A 24,403-nucleotide genomic window follows, 5' to 3' on the forward strand; every position below is an offset into this window, starting at 1 on the left:
CAATGTGTCAAATGAGAGGATTGGTGAATAGGCTGTAATCCCAGAAGGAACGTCGCTGGCTGCCAGTAGCGGTTGAGGAAGTTGGGAACATCTCAGACTCAACTTCACAAACTGTTCCGTCGCCAGGCAGAGTGCCATTTTGAAAGTACGCATGAACGTAGGCTCGTGTGCATGCAGAAGAAGCAGACAGAGACGTGTGCTGTAGCAGCGGGAGAGTGAGTGTCCGACAACCTGTTTTGAAGCGGTTACATACCCCATATAAGTTTTGAGTTAGAACCACGGAGCCAGGGAACGCGCTGGACGTCTTGTGTGCCCTAAAGAAATATAAGTAAAGCGAACTTGGCATGTAGTGTTGGGATGGCTTACATAGAGAGAGGAGTAAGGGGATCTGAATGATGCATTGATGTCAGTAAGAAAGGAAGGTCAGAGATGGATATACATACCAGCTGTGTTTCCTATGAGAAGAATGGGATAACTGGTATTTCCGGTCACCGGGCCTAAGTAATAAGAGATACTTCATAACAAGCCCCGAGGAAGCGTACAGGCAAAGGCTCACCCGTAAATCTGCCTTCACGGTGGAACTTCCATCCGCTGAAGGAAGATAGAATTAGTACACACACATATGTCAAAGAAGGGAAATCTGCTCACGAGCAGCTGATTATCCGAGGAAATATTATATCGGCAAGGGTCGATACAGTTTTGAGACTATCCCAATATGCCAATAGATCCACCACAGAGACCGTTTTATTCGGCGCATCACTGCAGGATATAGCAATTTACGCCTCCCATGAATTATCATAAGTGGTTCCGGGTGACGGGTCGTACGCGGCCGCCTGCATCCCGTAAATTATGCTGCCATCCCCAGCTGCGAGACCAGCGAGGCCTTTGGCGAGAATAGAGAAATAGGCATATGGTATGGACAGGATGTTCCCGATTGCGGTTCTCAAGACGGTAAGTCGACGACACCATAGAACGATGAGGTTATGTTATGGATATTGGGTATCCGTTGATTTGGTGCATGAGTCAACATATGCTCGTACTCGGCCTTCTCGGTCTTAATACTGACTCACTCGTACTTTCTGTTACTTTCTCTATTCTTCGTACTGATACTAGAATATTATAGAACATTGTAGAATAATAATGACTGGAACCTTTCCTTAGTATATAAACTTGTAGATAACATTATATTAGGATACTTGATCAATCTACTACTTCCAGTACCCTCACACTGCGTGAACCCTCAGTTACGCCTAGCGCTTGCTGAACAACTCGTTGGATACGCCTAGCGCTTTCTGATACCAACCCGAAGGTTACGCTTAGCGCTTGCCTTCACCCACGGCCCGTAATAGCTTCGCGCTTACAGGCTTTCTATATTGGTAATTGCTCCGCGCTTACCGGCTACTTCCCTCAGTAATTGCTTCGCGCTTGCTGATTTCCTTTATTTCGCAAACCGGACCACTCAGGTCTCCTCACGAACCCTCGCCGGAATCCAATATATTCCCTAACGACGTACATCATTCCTAATTAATCTTACCTCACTTCGATCACTACTCCTCGCCTCGTGCTCGCATCTCCGGATTTCGGCAGATCCATAACAGGTTACGACTGGGACTGGCTGAGTGACGAGAGACTCGTATATAGAATCGAGATTATTGGATATCTCTTCGGCGGTGGGGGCGTAGAAAGCGCATGCATCAGGACCAGCAGCGGCGCATCCGTCAAAGAAAGACTGCATGACCTTATCAGTGTCGACGAGCTCGTTGCGCCAGTCATCTGGAAAGGACAGAAATATCGAACACTGTAAGCTTACGGATGCGGCACGGATATCTTACTGCTGTACCAGCCATCCATATCCAACACACCTAAACAATACTATGAGTAAACGAACTTTAGTACAGGAGGAGTCGACTACATACCGTCAAGCACGATACGTTCAACTTTATCCTGGAAGTTAGATACATAATTAATTAATTGAAAGAAGCGAGAAGGATGAGGTAGCGCACAGGAAACATTGTAGCAAAGGTGGCGCCAAGAACTGTGCCATAACTGGTGAGAACCAATCGGCCATCAAGTTGAGTACAATTAAATCGCGAGTCGCTTACGAAAATCCCCAATACTGCAGCTTCTCTTGACCCGCTGCCTCGCTAATCCGCAACATATCCCGGGCAATATTATCCGTACTAACATAATTCAGGATTCCATTATCCCTTTCCTTGGCCAGTTCCGCTAAAACCATTGCAGATGCCCATAAATGAGGAATCTGGTCGGCGCTAGGAATAGCAACCCAATGGTCAGGATTAGCAAGCCAAAGTGAACGCTCTTCTTTTGAGAGAAAAAACTCTGCTCGAGGCGTGGAATTTCCCACCCCTACAATGCTCGTCAAGTGAGCCATAGCACATGTTAGAAAATAGAGCTCAACGTACCACGAGGATCGAAGCTGACAATGTCGTATTGGTTCCCAATAATTGACGCGAGTAACGAACCAAGGGAAACCATTATAGCGACTCCGCTGGCCCCAGGGCCTCCCGGATTCATCAGTACGGTTCCTCTATAATCGGTCTCGGATACCGCAGAGTACTTGATTACCGCGAGAGCAGCTTTGTCGCGGTCCTCATTCGAGTAGTCAATGGGTACCTTCAGTTACACAGAATAACTTTAGAACGTAGTGGGGATTTGGGAAGTATACCTGGAAACGCGTGCACTGGAAGCCGGTGTAGCAGTCAGTCCATGATAAGTCGCCCGTTGGCTCGATCTATAATTGAGCCGACGTGAGCAACAGCACCTTGGTGATGAGAAACCAGACAAACAGTGTTTCAGTCGAAATCTCTCTGAGCCAATACGATTGGGAACAAGAACTCGATAGTACAAATAAGAACGCAGAACTTAGAGATGAGAGGAATCATTGGAAAAGGTGCCATTGACCAAAGAAAATGCTGGCGAGCTTTTATACGCGTCGGCATCAGGATCAACGTAGCTACTCCAGGGTCGCGTTGAAACGAATGCTCGAAGCATTTGCAGGCCTACGCAGTTCGAACTCTTCATTGCCGATCCAAGAAACTGTATGACTGTAAAAGAAGGCCTCGGACTCGGATTCGGATTCGCCCGGCGCGAAGCCGAACTGATTTCGGTCCGAACGCTGTTTCCAAAAATCGTGGGAAGATATTTCCCCAATCATTATGTTCCAGTTTCTCCATCGATCATCCAACTGGCGGTGAGACCGGTTCGAGTCTTACACATACTTTAGGCCAATTTATCCTGAAAACCTTTCTGAATCAATACTTCCTCCCATGTCACTGAAAAGACAGCTCGACGCTGATTCCACTGGAAGTCCACTTTCAAAACGATTGAGAATTGCTCAGCCTATTCTCCAGAAATGCGAGGCACTATTTGAGGAGGGTGGTATGACACCTCGAACGTTTGGCCCTCTGGGAATTCTGGGCCTCCTATTAGAGGGACAATCACAGGAAGAAGATGAACTACCACAGGATGAGGATAAATTACTGCACGACAAGGAAACAGATCCAGATGAGTACGTCTCGAAAAGTATGAACTCTTACCACGTAAAGCGAAGTGTACCTGTTCTTCCTGTTACTGAAGCTGACTGTTGTTCAGGCCTACAAGTTTTCAGAAGTATCGGAAACAATTCTTCAAGACCGTTTGGGCTTTCGCTTTGCCTCGTACGATTGGACTCCCCGGGGTTTTCTTTGTAATCCATCCCGGTCTAAACATTATGCCGATGACCTCGAGCCTTTATACAATGAGCTGGAAATCATCTACTCGACTTCCGAACCCAAGGCCAGTACTTACCCTTTCATGTATCCTTAGTGACAACAACATTTCCTGATACAGAACTTGGGCGCGGCCGCTCGTCAAGTTACCAACGCCTATCTCTCCTTTGTGTTCACAACCATAAGGAAAGAACGCGAGATTGATATGAAAAACGCTATCAAGGCGAGACTCGAAGCTGATCCCGGGCTCGATGTCACGACCCTCTCACAGGCTCACCTCGATGCAGAGGAGATATATTCAGCGTATTTAGAATCGGCGGAGGGCGCCGGCTTACCTTCGACGGTTTCAGAACTCAGCGTCAATGACAAGGTGAATTATATTCTGTGGTGTAACCGGTACGTACACCCGAACCGGCTCCTAGGCACTGGCGACATCAAGAACACGCCTCATATCCGCCTTTACCAAGAGATAATTATCGATTCTGATGATAATGACGCGTCTTATCGTGACCGGAACGGTCAGGAAATTACACTGTCTGGAGTTGTGGAGTATGCAATGCTGGTGTTCAAAACAGAGGATGAGGGTTCGTAGTTTATTGGCTTTCAAGCTTTCTTCTATTAACCGTTGTCGCATTCAGAACAAGTCCTAAATGCTGGCTACGGTACATCGCAAAAGTGTCTACACAAGGTCAGGTCCTTGGAGCCACGGCTTCTCTTTCTCGAAACAAGGGAACGGGACCTACGCGATGAGCCGCTTATTGAAGCATCGGCTCAAGCCCTTGCTCTGAGTAGACTGTTCAAGTAAGTGTTTATGTGATTGAAAGCCATATTTGAACTCGATTCGGATGTTTATCGTAGAAGGCCTAACGTTCGGTTCATTGTAACGGATTCTAATGATTGGATGGTTGCTCATTTGCACAATCCTCTTGATGGAGGCTCACCAGAGGTCACATCATGGCTACTGCCACCCTTGTACTCTGAGATCCCCTTTCAAGCATATTATGGTACGATATTGGGACGAGTCGGGGCAACGAAAATTTGGAGGATATACGTTCGAACGTTTTATGTGACGTTGCTTGAATGGGTGCGTCGCAAGGGTTTATGCATTATGGTCTACACATTCTCATTTCTTCCAGCTCTTGCCAGAGAGTACTTCGGCAATCCCGACACCACCACGATTCGACAAGATGTCTGGTTCTAAAATTTGATTCGAATCAACTAACAGTTGTCCGGTGTCTTTCTTTCTTGCGGACATTATTCATTCTTACTTCAATCGTGCTCTCGCACGCTTTCCCTGTTCTTCAGGATCCTGTTCCTCCTCTTCGAATCTTATCTTCTGAAACATGCCGAGGTACAAGTATTCAAGGAGAAAAAATAGAGATGGGTGACATAGAAATACAGAATGCAGTGTCCACGTCCATATTATAGTTATACATAACGAGGAGGGAACCGTTTTTCCCTCTCTGCAGCATCGGCTGCACGCTTATCCTCCAAGTTGCGCTGGATGCGCCGGTCTGCAAGTTTCTAAATCAAAAGTAAACGTTAATCTTTCGTCCACACACGGAAGGGAAGGGTGATCCGTACATTCTTGGCCGCCAATATGGTCGACATGAGTGAATCCAGAGTAGCCTCGGATAATTCAGACATCTACGACGCAATCAGCGCAAAGGTCAAGTCAAAATTGAGTAGTGGACGTACAGCATCGCCTGCCTGTCGGCTGAGTTCTCGGATACGCTCCTTGTCCGGAGATGAGGGAGGCTCAGTGTATGTCTGTGTCTCTGTTGCGTATGCTTGGGCTTCGGCTACTGGAGGCTGCGCAGGAGCAGGAGAAGGAGCAGGAGCCGCGTCCAGGTCGTCGTGACGGTCGCGTGGATTTTGATTCTGTCCATCATACCGACCATGCCATCCATGGCCCCATGGTCCAAACCCTCTTCGTTCATATCCTCCTTCTGTGTACTCCGTCCTTCCACAGAACCCAGGTTGATTCCGGTGGTTGTGGCTCCATAGGGTAGCCGTACCAGCACCGATGAGGAACCAGAAGAAACCGCCCATGATTGTTAATGTACGAGAGTTAAGTTGAGAGTATTGAGAAGGGTTGCTTGATGGGGCTGAAGAGCTCGGAAGCCATTATTTAAATGGTGAGTGGACGACGCGAATCGACTCGGCCGCAGACGACATCGACGTGTCCGGATAAGCGGCACACGATGACGCACGGTCCGCCGCCGACATGTCTATTTCCGAGTTGCCGCGGCACGCAGCCGTGACGAATGGGCTTTCCGGTATTTTCCTGCTATGGAAGACACGCCTACTTACCTCAGAGTTGTAGTTTATCCAGAAGGACAAAGTGAAGGAATCGAGCAAGATTTGACTAGTAATCTCTCACTGCGAACTTACATATCCTTTCTTGACGTCTTTTGTTCAGATATTCCAAAGGATTTGTAGCTGCCCAAATCTTACGATGATCTCCAATCTGTCCCGGAAGACCAAATTATCGACAAACTAGACCCTAAGCATCCTTACGCAAAATATTTTCGCGTCGTTAGTCCGTCTCCAGGTATCATCATCAAATTCAGAGGCGAACTCTCTGAAGAAGTCATCGATCGCACAGCGTTTTGCCTACGAGAAATTAGGTGCAATTGTTCCTCGAGTCTTATATCACCTCCTCTCCTCACCGGTACAGAGGGTACCCCAGCTACAGCACCAACCAAAGATGAACCCAAAGGATGCTGGTATATGGCCATGGAACGGTGTCCAGGAGTTGCCTTGCGCGACGTCGTCGATACCATGTCCCCATCCGAGCTCGATTACATCGCAGAGCAGCTCAAATCCTTCCTCGCACGTATGGAAACCATCACTTCCCCTACGAACACGATGGGATCAGTCACCGGTGGTCCCTACCGCAACAGTTTCTGGCCAGATGGACTCGCTCCAGAGAAGCCTTTCACTACTCTCGAAGAATTCATCGCATATTACCGATGGATGATCTTGCTAGGGCAGTGTACCGGTGCTTGGACGGAATCTGTCCTCTCCCAGTTACCCAAGGAAGCTACTATTCGATTCGCGCATCCCGACCTTGTCCCTAAGAACATCATCGTGGAAGGGTCAACGATTACTGGTATAGTAGATTGGGCCCTGTCAGGTTTCTTTCCGGACTTTTGGGAGTACGGTCGTATGCACGACCCGGTGGAGATGACGCGTGGATGGGATTACGTGCTTCAAAGGGTTTTTCCCGGTCCTCGACGGCAAGCGGAGATCAACTCTGTTAGACAATTGCTTCGCATTTTGTTCACTGTGTTTTGAGTGCCTTGTTCTCATAAGGTTCACGGCCTCCATATTACAGAACTATGAAAATGACACGGATGCATTATAATTGCTTTTCTATCTCCGGTGTTCTCTGGCAGCAGTACGTATTTCCGTCCTTCTGCTCAGCCTGTACCCGTGGCTGGACTCGGGTGACCGTGTACAATAGTCGTAGAGACTTTCGTCGGCCTCGCAATTTTTTTGACACCCTCCGCTGGCCATGTCGTATTCCACAGATCCTTCTATCTGATTCCTATGCCAAAGACGTTGATCTACTACTGCAGCACTACAGCCATGAATAACCCCTGCATCAGAGTTATTGCAAGAGCGATGAAGATCCACAAAGATCTCCGTCGTCGCGTCTGATGGCTACGTTCTTGAATTCGCTCCTGATGAAGACGGTTTGCTGTAGGCTCGTTCTCCAGGCGGTACAGCATCATTTCATTTTTGCTTATAGACTCTGATTTTAACCGTCATAACGGACCTTATCAAACACCCTTTGGCTCGTATCTTTCCGTAGGATGGTTCCCGTGGTTCTCGTTCTATGGTATGCAGCTGTAAACGGTGCTGTTGAGGAACTAAACGTCCATTGAATAGATAACCCGGATCAACATGTTCAATCCGTGGCACCACAAGGCTATGTCAAAGGCCAGGGTTTCTCGATCCAGATATCATCCCTTCGCGGGAATCAATGAACTTGTTCATGCACAGCACCCACACTGATGAAAAGAAGCACTGGCATACCTCGTACCCGAAGATAACCATTGTAATCCCCTGCCGTCGGATCATTTTGATGATTTGAACACCTCTTTCAAGCTGTACACGCTGCGCCTTACTCATAATAACCTCTGCACAGGCCTTGTTTTTTTTTCTGGGTCGAAAGTTGATGGGAGGGAGCATTGTGCCTAAAGGACGACCATCATCTCTTGCGCATGCAATTCTCTGAACGCTTCTCTCAAGTTGTTGCTTCCACAATCACTCATAGCCCTTGCACAGGCTTTGACTCTTTGTTCTGTTCCGAAAGCCGTGAATTCTACTATTCAATCATTGCCTTGCTCCCATAGCGTTCATCAAAAAGCTGTCTGAATGGTAGTTTGACATGGTACATGTTTATCAACACAACCAACGGAAGTACGTTACGCTGCTGTGGTCACTCTCGTAACCAGATACAATACATACACCAGTCTGGGAGTCTGGGAGTTGCGGTCCTAGGCTTGCGCCTCGCATGTATTCTCATTGGCGTCAAGCATTGCGAATAACATTCGATAAAATTGGGGTGAGGAGATATTCAAGAAAAGCCGGGGCCAGTACTCAAATGAGACGAGGAGCCTGAAAGGATCGCTCAACTTGAACTCGGTCCATGTTCCCTGACGCGTTATGACTTAGATACTTATGAGGATAAACTTGGAGCATGGAAAGTCCAGAGATCTAAAGCTCCTGGCCGTTGGTATTCAACTAATCATGAACAAGTGTGTGACTAAACCAAGCTGTTTCCTTTCTCCCGGATGCGATAACGTCAAGATACACGAGTGTACTATACCTGGGCAGAAGGACAGGGACCTAAGAACTTTGTTTCAGTCTGACAGTCATGGTATGCCTGCTTTGGCCGCTCTTCGATGAATAGCCATTTACTTAGATCTATCGTTACATAATGATTCACTGCCTTCGTGCCCGAGATGATTATTGAAATTTGATTTGGACTCAGAGCTGTTCGCACTGTGTTTTTTTTTCCCTGGTCCCTAGTAGCCAAGCGCCATGCAACCCGAATGCGGAACCAACCTTTCCTTATTGGGACCGCATACCTAAACTATCCACACAGCATATAAAAATGGTCATGTCACTATGTCACTGTCTCGCACGCAAACACTCTTCTAAGACCTTACTCGTGCCTTGTATAATCTTAGAACGTACATTTTTAGATCATCCAAAATCTATAAAGCAGTATCCATTCCCTCAAACCTCCCAAATCCTGTCTTGCACTATCAAAGTGCTATTAAAGACTTGTTGCCAAAATGCTTCACCTCAGCGTATTCCACCCTGGGGCCTGGCCATCTCCCATCGTCATCGTGTTTTACACTTGATGGCTCATGCACTTTCATACACCTCATTTACAACAAGTGGTCAGTGATTAGTTTATTCCACTTGCTGCATCTCTGACCTTGACAATCAGATGTCTCACTAGACCAGAATGACTTGTTGGCCCCGCCAGCTACTGTGGCCTCAATTGCCACAACACCTGCCCCTTCTTTCACTGCCGCTCATCCTTACCAGGTCCATGGTTGTCGTCCACGGGATGCTTTCAGTATATACCTGGATATATTCTTCACCACAAACTAGTGGGTGAGGGCCATCTCATCCGAGTGGCAATTCCGAGTCCTATTTTTGTCAGCCCTTCAGTATACCTATTAGTCATAATGTCCATACATGAAAGTATCTGGTACCTTGCTGTTCGGATCTCATCGCATATTAATACCCCCAAGAGGACCTTCCCTCAATGCACATCTTCCCTGTATCATACCGTCGTTGAACCATACTATATTATTGGTGTCAACAGATCTGGCTGTAAAATGACTATTGCCAAAGTATACTATGCCTACAAGCTGATACAGGGTGGGATCCTTGTTAGTATGGAGCTCGATACTGATAAGAACCAAGAAGAAGCCTGTGGTAGAAAGGCAGACATTGCACAAGGCAGAAGAGGAAAATCAACACAACGCACATCCACAGAACAGCCCAATGCCCGCACGATACAGAGGTGTAGAAGGAACATGCACATGGTCAGATAAGCAATGATTGACACCCACAAGGTCGAGCGATGAAGAAAAGAGGAAGAGGATAACCAGTAACGGAGAAAAAGAAGCAAGAAGAGGATTTTCTTTTGCTAAAGAGGATGCGTCAGGTCCAGATTTGAAGAGGAAGACGTGTCACACATAAATATCATGTACCCGAAACAAAAATGATCAATGCATACAGACATGGGACATTAAAAAAATGAAAAAAAAATAAGTATACGGGGCAAATACAGTAGCATTCACGAATGGGATTGTTCATGAGGTACACCGTGCATGTCATACAGTCATGAACAAGGCAGTCAGACAGCGACAGGGTGTTTCATTTTCAGCAAGTTGCAATGGATGGGGTGAGGGAGAAGATGATCACGTCTGAAGATCCAACCAAGCATGAGAGCCTGAGGCGAGATCATCACTGCAAAGGAAACATCCGGCAGGACCACGATGGAAAGCACCAACGATAGGGAGGGTAGCAGCCAGGGGGATAGAGAGGGGAGAGAATCCCAACACTTACAGGACAATAATATCAGTCATACAGAGATGAAACGGGAACAGGAACGCTACATACCCATCCATCACACTCTCACCCTCCTTACGCCAAACCCCACCAACTCTGAACACATTCTGAATAACTCTCAATTCCTCTGCAGCATATAGTACAAAATGGACAGATTCTACAACAAAGACGACGTGAGTGAGCGATTATTAGTCAACAAATTGACGTCACTCACCATAGATCATGCTAGAAAACATAATAGAATTGCTGACACAAGAGAGAGTTGAAAAAGACAGGATGCACCTATCGAGAGTACTGAAGGTAAGCGTCATCAACTGCTATGAGAGCTGTACTAACCAGGTATGCTAGGACAATGAATTCGTTAAGTCGGCATCCATCAAGAGAGACGATGAGGCAGGGGTATGGAGGATCATCAAGCAGTCCGAAGATGAAGGAACGATGGAAGAAATGGTATTCACTATCACAGGGGCCATATACGTGATGGACCTGCCACTGGTGGCAAAGGAGATGAGGTGAGATTGAACCATGACATGCAAGGTCAAATAATGCTGATGGCACACCAGATTAGGGCACAGAAGGAGAAGGTCAGGTTCTTGAGTCAGTGCAGTTGGTAGGACTGAGCAGCAAAAGCTTTGACGATGCAATGGATGCAATCAGAAGTATGCAAGTCATGGGCGAACGAGAGTTCAGAGATGGAGAGCTCGAACACTGGAAGCCAATGTCAATGAAAGGATTGGATGTTATAGAGTTGTCTAACCGATACTTTAAACTGTGCAACTCCATGAACAATGAGGAAGGCATACCTTTTTCAAACAACATTGATCCTGCAGGTATACTTGCCAAGATAGTGCAGTGAAAATGGATTCACACTGAAGACAATGAGGTACAATATTACAGAGGAGTGATGGATGAAAGAGGGAAAAAGAGGCAAGCATTCTTTGAATTTGTGTTGTCTTTGTATTTTTCTCTTGTCCTGTGCAGACCGGATATGCGACTGACGATGGCTCGCAAAGCAGATACGTGTCAGCGAAGTTGCAGATATTCCGAGTAGGAGACATAGTGGAAGCACAATGCTTGATGGTGTTCTTGAGGACAAACAAGGGTACAGCAAGGATGAAGATGATACTGAGGGCATTGACCCTTGTCAATAGCAACAACTCGATGGTGAGTAACGGAATATATAAGGACAACATGGGATAATAACAGAAAGCAACTGCAGAATGCAGAAACATGATGAACATGCAATCAGAGATGGTCATAAGGATAAAGCAGAAGATTGGATTCAAAGAGGAGGAGGAAGATGTTGGTGTGAGGGCCAAAAAGACAAACAGATCAGATGATTATGAGAGAGAGAAGAAGAAGATGATGGAACTGTAAAGTAGCACAGAGAGAACTGTTTGATAAATCAAAGAAAGATAAGAGAAACCAATACTAGATACTTACGCTGAATACAACGATGACTGAGATAACCCGGAATGATGATCACGAACAATTTTTTTGTATAAAAGAAAAGAAAATAACACAACAAACATGATGAGAGGAATAGAGAAGAAAAAGAGGAGTAGAAAAGGAACACAAGATGAACGACAAAGCGATGTAGCGAGAGGGAAGATGCTGGGACGGAGAAAGCCGACCATGAATAGATATTTTCCCATGAAAGTCTAGAGGGCATGGAAACGAGGCAAGTCAGCAAATGCTGTGATGGATTGATTCCATGAATAGAATTTTCCCATGGGGTTTAGCACCTGAATAATAACTGAGTATCCTATATTCATAGGACTCAGAACAAGGTCCGCCTTCTGGCAAGGTGCCAATCCGAAGTCAGCCAACTTGCTAGTGTCGCTTGGCATGAGCTTTCAGAGGAGGGCCAGCTGATCTACAAAACAATGGCTAGGTTGGAGAGGGAGGTGTATGAATGCGACATCCCTACCCAACATTGTGGTTCATCCGCTGGGAGTAATAGCTCGGGGAACAGTAGATGGCGGTCGAGGGCTCCTTCATGGACAGCAGCTGATCCACCTCATGAGCCGCTTACCATAGGCATAGATAGGCAGGCTTCCGTCTACCATGCTCCCACCATTGCTCCCACTGCTGCACCTGCGATCCCTCGTGTTCAATACCTCGCCTCTTTTCCTATGAACATCGATGACAATGTTATGCTTCAGGATGTTCATGTGACTCAAGGGCAGAGAAACCAGCAAGTGCATGCTACTCAGGGCATGGAGGCTCCTTACCAGCCACAAGCTTCCATCTCTGTCCCAGCTGCCATCACCGAGAGTTCTGACTCTCAGATTCATAACCCTGTTCCCTACTACCACAATGCCTCGAGCCAAAGTTTCAATGCAGTAATGAACCAAGCTGCTGCGATCACCCAATATCTTCCTTCCGCTCCTGTTGCCGCACCAGTTGCTCGCTGCCTGAACGTTCGTTGATTCATATCTTCTCTGTATTGAAACCGTCTCTTACATGTAATTTATAGCCTGTCACTACATTATCTACTCATCACTGGCTTGACGGGGACACGTACAACCGGAACAATGGTTGGGGTGAGCCTTCAACCATGTACGCATCCTCGTCGTCCTTTGTGGAAGTAGGATCATCCAATCATGGCGCAGGGTCCAACAGCCACGGAAGAGAGCCCAACCATGATGGAGAACCATCCACTTGTTATGAGTTCCCTCCTGAGAACATTTGGGATGGTTTATACGGTCAGCATTAGCTGTGATTGTTAGCCTCCAATGGACAACCATCCTGAGCGCTAGTACTTCTCTTTCTGATATGCTTTAATGATTTTTTATTCCCGCTTATACAGCTCTGTAGCATATATTATTTCTTCGTGTGCAGTTCCAGTCCTGATGGTCACCAACAGGCTGTGAACGCCATGTACATATAGAAGGCCCCTCTTGTACTATCTATCTGTCAAGTTGCAATAAAAGGGACATCTGCTAGGTTTCGACTTTGGTGCCAGTGAGTATTCTTATGGTAAGATCCAAAATAGCCAATCTACAGGCAGTAAGTCATTGATCCATCCGTCACTTGTGCTTTTACAGCCTTGGAGACGCAATGCCATAGCAAATCCGAGTCTCGTTTGATATATTCTTTCTCGAGAAGGATGTCAATAGTCTGATTCAGCGACGGTGAATCCAAGACGATACTCGAGGTACCAGGCAGAACGTACCTTTCAGACGAGAGGAACCTGAGGCATGAATTGTTGAGAGATCTTCTCAACGACCTCCTGGATGAGCTATTGGTTCATCATCAACTTCTGGGCCTTCATGATCCTAGAAAAGAATTTGAGGTCCAAAACTCTGACGCAGTGCAGTAGACATACCGGACGATGGTAGCCTGGATAGCATACTTCCGATCCTCCTGCATGGCTTTCATCACCTCCGTTTGGTCAGGACCTTCGGCCTTGATAGGTTGATTCACATTGATGAGGATCTTCTTCGACTTGAAATCTAGGAAAATTTAGTCAGGCAATGACAGCAAGGCCACCACAGACTCACTGGAGTTAAGACTGTATTGCTCAGGCTCTTCATTGATGAAGATCTTTGCATTCACAAGAACGTAAGTGGCACAAGATGACACCCAGTCCATGGCAGGCATGTATATTTCCAAGTTGCTGCGGCACGCTGCCAGAACAAATCAGCTTCTGGGTATTTTTGCGAGCGTTAGCGAGCAACAAACACATGCCAGGCAGATTCCTGCCTCCCCTGGAATCGTCTTTTTTTGCTCGCTTCTTCTTCAATTCTTTAGGGATTCCTTATTGGCATGAGATTCAGGTGGCGAAAGGAAGTATCTATTGCTGTGCAGTATCTCGACGGTATTTTTCAGGTTTATCACTGTTTGCTTGTTCTTTTCTGTTTCTGCTATTACAAGCACAGCAGTCGATCCCATGAGAACCTCCCATACTACGAATGCTAACGCTTGCTCTTGTGGGTTCCCCACTGTCCATATTACTGCTATGGAAGACATGCCTAACTTGAAAGTTGTACTTTATCCAGAAGGACAAAGTGAAGGAACTGAGCAAGATTTGGCTAGTAATCTCTCACTGCAACATACATACCCTTTGCTGACATCTTATGTTCAGATATTCCAAAGGATCTGTGGCTGCCCAAATCTTACGACGATCTCCAATCCATGCCAGAGGACCAGATTATCAACAAACTAGACCCCAAGCATCCTTACACAAAATATTTTCACATCGTTAGTCCGTCTCCAGGAATCATCACAAATTCAGAGGCGAGCTCTCTGAAGAAGTCATTGCACAGCGTTTTGCCTATGAGAAACTTGGTGCAATTGTTCCTTGAGTCTTATATCACCCTCCTCTCCTCACCAGTACAGAGGATACTCAAGTTATAGCACCAGCCAAAGATGAACCCAAGGGATGCTGGTATATGGCCATGGAACGGTGTCCGGGAGCTGCCTTGCGTGATGTCGTCGACATCATGACCCCATCTGAACTTGATCACATTGCAGAGCAGGTCAAATCCTTCCTTGCATGCATGGAAACCATCACATCTCCTATGAACACGATGGGATCAGTCACCAGTGGTCCCTACCGCAACAGTTTCTGGCCAGATGGACTCGCTCCAGAGAAGCCTTTTGCCACACTTGAAGAGTTTGTCGCATATTACCATTGGATCATCTTACTAGGGCAGTGTACCAGTGCTTGGACGAAATCTGTCCTCTCCCAGTTACCCAAGGAAGCGACTATTCGATTTGCGCATGCCGACCTTGTTCCTAAGAACATCATCGTGGAAGGGTCAACGATTACTGGTATAGTGGATTGGGCTCTGTCAGGTTTCTTTCTGGACTTTTGGGAGTATGGTCGTATGCATGACCTGGTGGAGATGATGCATGGATGGGATTACGTGCTACAGAGGGTTTTTCCTGGTCCTCGATGCCAGGTGGAGATTAACTCTGTTAGGCAATTGCTTCGCATTTTGTTCACTGTGTTTTGAGTAACGATGAAGATCCAGAAAGAACTCCGTCGTCACCCTCATCCTAATGTCGGTCGATACCATGCATTACCCTTCTAATGACCAAGTTTGGGAATTTACTCCGTTTTTGAAGATGAAGATGGTTTGCTGTAGGCTTCTTCAGGCGGTATTGCATCATTTCATTAATGCTTGCAGCCTCTGATTTTCTCCATCATACCGGACATTGGCTTGTATCTCTGCGTAGGATCTGCCCATGGTTCTGAATTGACTTAGCTGTATGCGACGCCATTCAAGGGCGCTGCCAAGCTATGAGAAAATGAGGCTTCCTGCAATCAACTCATGTAGGCCCTGCCTACCACCTTGCTCACAGCTTTGGGTGGGGTTAATGAAGTTGGTCATACAGCACGCCCTTAGTGATGAAAAGCATCATTAACATACAGTATCATCTGAAGGGTGACCGTTATCATTTGCCTTCTACAGCTAAGAATGGCGATTCTCTAACACTGTATCATTCAATCATCATGGCGATCACCTTACCTGACTCTTCCCACAGCCTCGCACAGGTCGCGTTCAGCTTAGTATTCTCTAATGCTGAATCAATAACAACTCTTTACCTTGGGAAGATCAATTTTTTTGATGACTGCACTATAAATCCAAAGTAATCCATTCAGGCCTCTAGAATCTACATCTTACCAACTGGTGACTTAGAAGACTATCGATGGTTTCATGAACTACAGCTATTGTGGGTATTGACGTCTTCAGAATCGCTGTCCTATCTGCAGTGTTCACTGACAGCAGTACATTATATTTTTATCCTCCCATGCTCCAACCGTACTTGTGGCTCAGCTTGGATGACCGTGTTCAACAATTATGGACATTCTTGTCATCTTTCCAAAGTTACTATGTGGTTCGTTGGTCATGTTGTATGCTGTAGGCCTTCCTAGCTGATATATGCCAAGGATGTCAATCCACTACTATGGTATGGTCATGGACTGGGCTGTGTAGTGCAGTTACATGTATCCTGGCCTCCGGCGTGTCTAAAGGTACCATGCCATGTAATGATGAGGATAATAGCTCCTGACATAGAGCAACTTGGATAGAGATGAAAACTGATGAGGAACTCTGTCATCACACTATACCAATGTCTGTCAATACCAAGTGTTACCCATCTGATGGCTAAGTTTTAGAATGCACTCCCAATTTGATGATGAAGATGGTGTGCTGTAGGCTTGTTCTTCAGGCAGTACAGCACCATTTCATTCGTAAGTAGTTGCTTACAATGTCTGATTTTTTAATTCATCATTGTTACGATTTATTCATTTCTTTTTCGTTTTACTCAGCATGATTACTCATATGCGATCCTTGCAGATCATTTCCCACAGTACTATTATTAGCGTACTCACTTGTATTTAAGTAGAGCCTTCGCTGGTCTAAACCCCAGCTTCGGCTAAGGTTTAATCTACCTAATCTCGAACTCCGTCCTTCGTGACTATTTGTCCCATCGACTTTCATCGCCTTTGACTTGCTAAAGTGTCGTCTACCGAAGTGCGAGTAGCGACCTTAGTACGATCTAAGTCGATAGAGTTAGTGGCTAACATTTAGCCGAAGCTCGTCTTCAGTTGCCCAACGACTTACTGTTGCCCAACATTCTCCCCATCGTTCTTTTAATCGTCATCGCACTTTCCATAGTGCGATTCCTTCTCAACGACCCACTCGGACTGGTCATAGTAACCATCCTCCGAGTTTTCCTCGCCTGCGTATACGTCCCGTCTCCAGTGTTTGCAGGATTCCTCCTGTTGCTCTGGGTCAGATTTCTACGCCATCATTAAAAACACGAAACCTTTCATCCTCGCCCTTCAGCTCACCTCTATATTAACAATTTTGTTGTTGATATTAACGAGCACCTCCGAAAACTGCGAGATCATACTGATGAACGGCTCCAATTACGAGACCGACCTCAGTTTGATTATCGCAGTCCTCATCGTCCTCACCATCCTCGCTGTCTACCAGCTTGCATGGTCAATCGTCAACTTACACCAAGGATAGATCCACTCATGGATGCCCTGGTCCGAATCCATTCTCGCCGTCTTCGCGACTTTCATACTCTTTTTCTTGTCCATTATTTTGTACCGACTACACCGCTGTTTTCGACAACAGAGGCGAGTCCACGCACAACTCCCGTTCCATTACGTCCCCAGCACCCCGGCATATCCTCCGCCGGTAATTCACATACCCGCGGCATCTCAGCAGACGATAAGAGATGTCGAATCCAACGCCTCCGGGGAACCTGGAGGATCCCTCTACACATCGTCGCGACCCAGCTTGCGATACTCAGAGTCGAGCACCGACTCCTACAGAAGCGATACCAACGAGTCAGCAGACTCAATCGACATCACTGATACCCGGGGCGTACTCCTCGACCGAGGAGACTCGCCCGTACCAGGTCTCTTCGACCAGTCTCCAGTCCAAGGCGAGTCTGGCGCCGACAGAGGCTGAAGACAAGACACCAGGCCTCTGGACAAGGGCGAAGAAAGCCCTGACACTGAGTTTGAAGGGGATGAGCTCACCGAGTGGGAAAGGACCTGACTTGACGACCTCTACCTGGACGAGGAGGAAGATGCACCCGATACTGGAAGTAACTTCAGTGGGAGGTCAGGAAACCGCTGGACAGACGCGGTCTGGAAGAGCGAGAGTAGGAGATACCGGGTCGCCCAGGAGGACGACTACGACAGTGATTCTGGAGAGCTTGGCCTCGGAGCCTCTGCAGCTACCACCCATGCAGCTGACCCACAGTCTCTTCCAAGGTCCTGGCTGACCAATAGGGGAGAGCCGGTTGCCTGGCACCCCCGCACCAGCTGGGTCTACGCCGACAGGCAAGAGGATGCTGTGGCCGGAGTCATGACCGGAGGAAAGCCCGACTCGATCCCTGAGGGGCCTGAGGCCTCAACGATCGCTTCCACCGTCTCCTCGGACGAGCCGACGAGTGGGGAGCTTTGGAGCGAATTCCCAGACTTCAACGCCGAAGAACTTGGAACAATTACCATTTCCGAGCGACTCGCCGGAGTCTCCAATTGGGAGCCGTCAGTACCGTCGAGAGCCTTCGCCACCCCCGTCCCGGCCTCCCAGCGTCCTTGGCCCCTCCTCTATCACACGTACGTCGAGTCCCTCGGACTCACTCGAAATGCCCGGCTCGCCCCAGACATCGAGGCCCAAATGGAGCGAGGCCGAGCGCATGATGCACGCATCTGGCGAGCCGAGGAGGACGCTCTCCAGGGGCCCGGAGGCTGGTGGGACCTCCCCCTCGAGCCCGACGCCACCGACGCCGAAGTGGAAAATCGGATCCACGCCGCCGCCGTCCGATACTCAGGTGCCGTTCGAAGAGCAGGCACCGACCTTGAAGCTAGAAGGAGAGCCTGGAACGCCTACCAGGCCGAAATCAGCGACGAGGACTCGGACATCGGAAGGTGGAGGCGAAACCGGGAGATCGGCTGAATCGCCCGAGAGAGGGAGGAGGCCAAGGATGCCGAGTCGGCCGCCGAACAGCTCCATCGAGACCGAGGTGATGAGGGCGGTTCGAACGGTTCTGGTCGATCCTCTGGCCCCTCGTCCAACAATATTTAACATTTTACCATGGCACGGACTCTACGAGATCATGATGGAGGACATGGAGAAGGACTCCCAGTGGCTTCTTACGGAAGCAGGAGAAGATTATCGATACGCGAAGTCCCTCGGGGACGTTTATTTGATGAAGAATATTCTGGAGGTGGAAACGTGGCACAAGGCCGCCATGGTGTGGAACCAAGTGTTCCCCAACGATCAACAGCAAGGTTGCGTGCCCTATCGACGGCTGCAACCCATGCCCAACCCACTAGAAACCGAGAGGTTCTGGGCGGGCGCCGGGCCCGACGACGACGATATGGACGACCCGGGTGCGGGACCCTCAGACAAGGGCAAACAGTCTACGGTCCCGCCCCAGCCGCCAAGCCAACCCCCGTGCCGAACAGGGTACCTGGGCGATTATCCCCCACCCGGGGAGAACTACCGACTGCGGTCGCTACCGCAACCGCCTAACCCCCCGGTACCGCCCAGGGCGCCCTCACCCCTGGACCCAATACCACCATGGATGCTAGCATCAGGGAAGGACAATAACCCCTGGAATGACGTAAAGCCTAAACTAATCACGCAGCCCGAGTACTTCACCGGGGAATCCACGGATATCAATCGATTCCTACATCACTGCGAGATGTACTTCCAGGTTTTCCCCCTGCATTTCACGATGAACGACCAGGGCCAAAACCCCTACCGCATAACCTTTGCACAGGGGTATCTACGGGAGAAAGCCAAGGACTGGTGGGGCGACCAGTACTACCGCTACCGGGACGAGCGGGGGCATTGGAGATTCCCCACATGGGACGAATTCTCCCATGACCTCACCGTAGAATTCCGGAAAGTAGCGGAGATCGCAATCTGGAAGGCAGAGTGGAGAAAGGTCCGGCAATCGGAGTTCAAGACGGCAGTCGAGTTCTTCGCCAAATTCGAGCGGCTGGCTCACAAGTGCAGAGAATTTGGCGACGAGAAACAGATGTTCGAGGCAGTAGAAGCGGCGATCAGGCCAACAGTGCACAAAACGGTTATGCATGGGGACAATGAGCGCCCCACAACCTACGCGCAATGGAAGGTGCGAGTCCTAAGGATCGACGCCAATTACCGATATGACGTGGCTCAGGGCCTCGCCAGTAAGACCTCCCCGAGCCAAGGTGGTTTGGGTCGAGGCAACCAAAACCAGTCCAAAGGAAGCGGGCCTAGTGGTGATAAGAAGGATGCCACAGGAACGACATATGGCGGTGCCGGGCAGCCGATGGAGATCGATAAGCTGCGGTCCGACAAACACTGCTTCAAGTGTGGGAACACAGGGTGGAGCCCAAAGCATAAATGCCCCGATGACAAGTCGAAGTGGCTACCTGTCAAACTCCCACCTCGCAAAAAGCCCAACGTTGTGCGCCTACGCCAACTGCTTGCTGAAGCCGAGAAGGAAGACTTAGGGAAGGACACAAAGGTTGAAGAGGTGAAGGAGGACAAGTCGTCAAAAGATGAGCCAGCATCGAAATAAGCGATTCGACGGTGTCGGCAAAGGACTTAGTTTCTAAGGGTGCACATTCATGTACTTCTAGTCGGACTTATACTACGTATGTAGGTACTCCCTATGAACAATATACCAACTTTTTCGCCGCGTTACCTGTGGAGGAGACTGAGAACGAAGAATCGCAAACCGCCAATGGCGTAGGAGGGGATTTCCGCCGTCCTACGCAGTCAGCGATGGACAATGAACCCCTAGGGGCTGGTCCACCTCTGACACCCCCGCCTGACCGAATGAGGAAAGTTCTGGAGCACCCAGCGAGCACCTCAGGTCAGGACAAGATGGACGCCAGACGTGGTGGTCGTCACCCTGGCAGGGAGAATTGGCTGATGACTCCGATGGGTGGGCCTTCTCGCCCAGATGTAGGGTGGGTTGTTCCTCCCGTCAGTGGCGGAAAAGCAGCTGAGGCCAGGACTCAAGGGAACCACCTACATTTAGTAGCGGACTCATCTGCAAACGATGTCGACCCCCTTGACGAGCCAATACGTGTGCGTCTACCTAGGGTTTCTGAGAGTACCGCCGGCGTTAGGAATGAGGATAAGTACCGGATTTTAGTGGAGGTTACAACACCGCGCACAAGCGCCCTTGGCCAGGGTCGAACACAGGGCAGCGAGCCCTCCTCCACTAGCTCGTCGGAAGGTGACCAAATGCCGCCGAGGGGCCTTACCGACCGGCCCGGTGACCAACTGCCACGCACAAGTACGACTCCCTGAGTTTCTGTAGAGGAAGTCGAAGACGAGGAAGCGTATCTACGATCCAACATACCGACCGTCGAACCGAAAGGGAAGTCTCCAGTGACCCCTGAATCCACGCCAAAGGACGAGGCTCGGAAGCCCGTTCTGGACACGTACTACGAACCCTTCAGCCCACATTGGACTCGAAGGGCGCTACGACTCGCCACCAATGAATCGGCCGCCTTTGCCACCCTCAATCGGTGGGTACACCCCCGACGCACAGGGGAGGTAACGATTGAATTATGGGAGGCACTCAAAGAGCAGCCTGAGACGGCCGCTGAGGCTAGGAGCAGATGGGAGTGGCTGGAAGATCTCACGAAACCGCCGATGTACATACGAGGAAGAAAGGGGCGCAATGTATCTATCACCATGCAATTGGAGACTTTAGATACCTGAGAAATGCACTCCGTAAAGGCGCTAGTAGACAGTGGAGCCACCGGCAGTTCCATAGACCGCGCCTGGGCCCAGAGTCACGCCCTCAACCTCAAGAAAGCGGCCCGGCCTGTTCCGGTTTATAATGCCGACGGCACTTGAAACAAGGGCGGTGACATCACCGAATATGCCGAAGTGCGGCTTCGTATTGGGGACCACGTGGAACAGATCGAACTAGCCGTAGTGGACCTCGGGTCCACTCCCCTATTTCTCGGACACGACTGGCTCCAGAGGCACAATCCACTAATCGACTGGGACACCAGAGCGGTCACCTTGGCCTGCTGCACCTGCCGAAAGATTCCTTTCTCCCTACCCGATATGGACCCATCCTCTAGATGGGACGAATACGAAGAGGGAGACACCATTCTGGTGATTGACTTTGAAGAAGCATTTCACGTACGAGCCATGGGCACCAAGGCCAATGAGCTCGCCACCCAAGCCAACGCCCGCAAAGAGACCAAGTCCTTTGAAGAGATAGTTCCGGCTGAGTATCGGGACTTTGAGGATGTTTTCGCCAAAGAGAACTTTGACGAACTACCCCCGTGCAAACCATGGGACCATGCTATTGAGCTAATTCCCAATGCTAATGCCAACCTAGACTGCAAAGTCTACCCATTGAACCCCACCGAGCAGGAGGAGCTCGACAAGTTTTTAGACGAGAATCTAGCCACTGGACGCATCCAGGCCTCCAAATCCCCGATGGCATCTCCCTTTTTCTTCGTTAAAAAGAAGGACGGAAAGCTACGCCCAGTCCAGGACTATCGTAAGCTTAACGAGATGACGATTAAAAATCGATACCCATTACCTCTCATTGGTGAACCCATGGACCGACTGAAGGAGGCCAAGTACTTCACCAAGCTAGACGTACGGTGGGGATACAATAATGTCCGGATAAAACAAGGGGACGAGTGGAAAGCCGCTTTTCGAACCAATCGTGGCCTTTACGAACCCCTCGTGATGTTCTTTGGACTCACCAATTCGCCCGCCACTTTCCAGTGGATGATGAACGACATCTTTAAGGATCTCATCACCGCGGGGGAGGTGTCCGTCTACCTCGACGACATACTCATTGCGTCAAAGGACAAAAAGGACCACAAACGTATCGTACGAGCGGTACTCCAAATCCTACGCGAGCACAAACTATTCCTTAAAGCGGAGAAGTGCGAGTTTGAAGTAGAAGAAACGGAGTACCTGGGTGTGCTCATCAGCGAGGGAAAGATTCACATGGACCCCGTCAAGATCGTGGGCCTGTTGGACTGGCCTGTCCCAACAAAGAAGCAGGAGCTACAATCATTTTTAGGCTTTTGCAACTTTTACCGGTGGTTTATCCGTGACTATAGCAAGCACGTCAAGCCCCTCACGACCCTCACAGGGAAGGTGGAGTGGAAGTGGGGGGAAGCTCAGCAAAAAGCCTTCGAGAAGGTCAAGGAGTTGTTCCGTGAAGACGTGGTACTGGCCATTCCGCTGGATGAAGGGAGGTTCCGGGTGGAGGCCGATTCCAGTGAGGGGGCAATCGGTGCGGTATTATCTCAATGGCAGGAAGAGAAGTGGCGACTGGTGGCCTTTCTCTCCAAGGCATTATCGGTCACCGAATGCAATTATGAAATCTATGACAAGGAGCTCCTTGCCATCATGGTTGCGCTGGAGGAGTGGCGGCAATACCTCATGGGCGCCCGAGCAGATTTCGAGATCTGGACGGACCACTCCAACCTCCAGTACTTTCGAAAGCCCCAAAAACTTAATCGACGACAAGCCCGGTGGGTGATGGAACTAGCCGAATACCAGTTCACCCTACACCATAAGCCTGGAGCTCAAAATTGTAAGGCTGACTTACTATCCCGACGAGCAGATCACGATCAGGGGAAGGATGACAATAAAGACGTGATCATCTTGAAGCCGGCCCATTTCCGAGCCCTCATCATGCCCACCATGGAGGAGCTGCATGAAAAGGTTAGATTAGCCACTCATGACCCCCGCAAGTGGGACTGGGGCATCTCGGATTCCCTTAACCACGAAAAGGGGATCTCCTGAGACCAGAGTCTACTGTGGTATGATGGACGCGTCTATGTACCCCGGGATAAGCGACTCCGAGGCGAAATCATCGCCCTAAGCCACGATCATGTAACGGCGGGTCACCCGGGGATAGAAAAGACAAAAGAGCTCATCTTACGAGACTACTGGTGGCCTCGAATGCATTCGGAGGTAGAAACCTATGTGAAAGGGTGTGAAGTTTGCCAACGAACTAAGGCGGATCGACGTCCCAAGAAAGCACCCCTTCACCCCAATGAGATCCCCGACCGACCATGGACACACATTTCGGTCGACATGATTACCAAGCTCCTGGACTCGAGGGGAAACGATTCCATTCTCGTCCTGGTCGACAGATTCTCAAAAACCATTATACCCATTGCCTGCACCGAGGAACTGTCATCCTTAGGATTTGCCAAGATCCTCCGAGACTACATCTACGTGCCCTACGGCGTAATGCCTGAGAAAATCATCTCGGACCGGGGATCTGCCTTCGTATCGAAGTTCATGAAGGAATTCTACGCCCTCATTCAGGTAACAGGAAATCCCTCAACCACTTATCATCCTCAAACGGACGGGCAGACGGAGTGGGTTAATCAGGAAATTGAAAAGTATCTCAAGATGTTCATCAGCTATCGCCAAGACAATTGGAGCGAATGGTTACCGCTTGCCGCCTTCACCCACAATAACTGCAAACATTCCGCTACAGGCTTCTCTCCATACAAAGTGGTCTTCGGGCATGATGGGCAAGTCATTAAAACTGCCCAACGCCAAAATACCGTACCCGCTGCGTCC

General features: G+C 49.0%; 10 protein-coding genes across 10 annotated transcripts; 6 read left to right on the forward strand and 4 right to left on the reverse strand.

Annotated features, from left to right (window-relative positions):
- Positions 1–7: 7 nt before the first annotated feature.
- On the reverse strand, positions 8–346 carry EV420DRAFT_1281058 (uncharacterized protein; the record flags this gene model as incomplete). The annotated part of the gene is made up of 2 exons (XM_060468238.1): positions 8–199; positions 254–346. The coding sequence occupies 2 exons, from the start codon at positions 344–346 to the stop codon at positions 8–10; spliced, it is 285 nt and encodes a 94-aa protein (XP_060322389.1).
- A 1,097-nt stretch (positions 347–1,443) lies between these two features.
- EV420DRAFT_1672035 (Alpha/Beta hydrolase protein) lies at positions 1,444–2,752 on the reverse strand (the record flags this gene model as incomplete). Its single annotated transcript, XM_060479073.1, has 7 exons — positions 1,444–1,773; positions 1,833–1,862; positions 1,917–1,944; positions 2,004–2,046; positions 2,103–2,367; positions 2,424–2,634; positions 2,687–2,752. Coding segments are annotated over 7 exons (915 nt in total), but the record flags the coding sequence as incomplete, so codon positions are not given.
- Positions 2,753–3,805: 1,053 nt separating this feature from the next.
- On the forward strand, positions 3,806–5,013 carry EV420DRAFT_234561 (uncharacterized protein). Its single transcript, XM_060481323.1, has 4 exons — positions 3,806–4,312; positions 4,367–4,529; positions 4,587–4,812; positions 4,865–5,013. Exons 1-4 carry the CDS (start codon positions 3,934–3,936, stop codon positions 4,934–4,936), a joined length of 840 nt encoding a protein of 279 aa, XP_060322391.1. The 5' UTR covers positions 3,806–3,933; the 3' UTR covers positions 4,937–5,013.
- Positions 5,014–5,042: 29 nt separating this feature from the next.
- EV420DRAFT_234540 (uncharacterized protein) lies at positions 5,043–5,965 on the reverse strand. Its single transcript, XM_060481322.1, has 3 exons — positions 5,427–5,965; positions 5,313–5,375; positions 5,043–5,252 (listed from the first exon to the last, which is right to left on the reverse strand). The coding sequence occupies exons 1-3, from the start codon at positions 5,778–5,780 to the stop codon at positions 5,157–5,159; spliced, it is 513 nt and encodes a 170-aa protein (XP_060322392.1). The 5' UTR covers positions 5,781–5,965; the 3' UTR covers positions 5,043–5,156.
- A 547-nt stretch (positions 5,966–6,512) lies between these two features.
- Positions 6,513–7,028, forward strand: EV420DRAFT_1281063 (uncharacterized protein; the record flags this gene model as incomplete). Its single annotated transcript, XM_060468239.1, has 2 exons — positions 6,513–6,633; positions 6,721–7,028. The coding sequence occupies 2 exons, from the start codon at positions 6,513–6,515 to the stop codon at positions 7,026–7,028; spliced, it is 429 nt and encodes a 142-aa protein (XP_060322393.1).
- Positions 7,029–10,470: 3,442 nt separating this feature from the next.
- EV420DRAFT_1770234 (uncharacterized protein) lies at positions 10,471–11,190 on the forward strand (the record flags this gene model as incomplete). Its single annotated transcript, XM_060481062.1, has 5 exons — positions 10,471–10,511; positions 10,564–10,634; positions 10,683–10,846; positions 10,903–10,931; positions 11,003–11,190. Exons 1-5 carry the CDS (start codon positions 10,481–10,483, stop codon positions 11,188–11,190), a joined length of 483 nt encoding a protein of 160 aa, XP_060322394.1. The 5' UTR covers positions 10,471–10,480.
- Positions 11,191–11,348: 158 nt separating this feature from the next.
- EV420DRAFT_1281031 (uncharacterized protein) lies at positions 11,349–11,534 on the forward strand (the record flags this gene model as incomplete). The annotated part of the gene is made up of 1 exon (XM_060468235.1): positions 11,349–11,534. A coding segment is annotated over one exon (186 nt), but the record flags the coding sequence as incomplete, so codon positions are not given.
- Positions 11,535–12,220: 686 nt separating this feature from the next.
- EV420DRAFT_1652372 (uncharacterized protein) lies at positions 12,221–13,053 on the forward strand (the record flags this gene model as incomplete). The annotated part of the gene is made up of 2 exons (XM_060478636.1): positions 12,221–12,757; positions 12,814–13,053. 2 exons carry the CDS (start codon positions 12,221–12,223, stop codon positions 13,051–13,053), a joined length of 777 nt encoding a protein of 258 aa, XP_060322396.1.
- Positions 13,054–13,578: 525 nt separating this feature from the next.
- EV420DRAFT_1652373 (uncharacterized protein) lies at positions 13,579–13,931 on the reverse strand (the record flags this gene model as incomplete). Its single annotated transcript, XM_060478637.1, has 3 exons — positions 13,579–13,615; positions 13,666–13,792; positions 13,841–13,931. 3 exons carry the CDS (start codon positions 13,929–13,931, stop codon positions 13,579–13,581), a joined length of 255 nt encoding a protein of 84 aa, XP_060322397.1.
- An 851-nt stretch (positions 13,932–14,782) lies between these two features.
- EV420DRAFT_1281054 (uncharacterized protein) lies at positions 14,783–15,298 on the forward strand (the record flags this gene model as incomplete). Its single annotated transcript, XM_060468237.1, has 2 exons — positions 14,783–14,959; positions 15,032–15,298. The coding sequence occupies 2 exons, from the start codon at positions 14,783–14,785 to the stop codon at positions 15,296–15,298; spliced, it is 444 nt and encodes a 147-aa protein (XP_060322398.1).
- Between the last annotated feature and the right edge of the window lie 9,105 nt (positions 15,299–24,403).

The sequence above is a fragment of the Desarmillaria tabescens genome (genome assembly GCF_030435595.1).
Source record: "Desarmillaria tabescens strain CCBAS 213 chromosome Unknown EV420scaffold_121, whole genome shotgun sequence".
NCBI lineage: Eukaryota > Fungi > Basidiomycota > Agaricomycetes > Agaricales > Physalacriaceae > Desarmillaria > Desarmillaria tabescens.

What these genes read in the sequence shown, in the direction of transcription:
- EV420DRAFT_234561 (XM_060481323.1), top strand. Translation starts at nt 3,934, where the DNA reads ATGAAAAACGCTATCAAGGCGAGACTCGAAGCTGATCCCGGGCTCGAT. An exon ending in GCTCTGAGTAGACTGTTCAA is followed by an intron (nt 4,530 to 4,586) that starts GTAAGTGTTTAT and finishes TGTTTATCGTAG; the next exon opens with AAGGCCTAACGTTCGGTTCA. An exon ending in ATGTGACGTTGCTTGAATGG is followed by an intron (nt 4,813 to 4,864) that starts GTGCGTCGCAAG and finishes CATTTCTTCCAG; the next exon opens with CTCTTGCCAGAGAGTACTTC.
- EV420DRAFT_234540 (XM_060481322.1), bottom strand. Translation starts at nt 5,780, where the DNA reads ATGGGCGGTTTCTTCTGGTTCCTCATCGGTGCTGGTACGGCTACCCTA. An exon ending in GCCGACAGGCAGGCGATGCT is followed by an intron (nt 5,376 to 5,426) that starts GTACGTCCACTA and finishes ATTGCGTCGTAG; the next exon opens with ATGTCTGAATTATCCGAGGC. An exon ending in CCATATTGGCGGCCAAGAAT is followed by an intron (nt 5,253 to 5,312) that starts GTACGGATCACC and finishes CTTTTGATTTAG; the next exon opens with AAACTTGCAGACCGGCGCAT.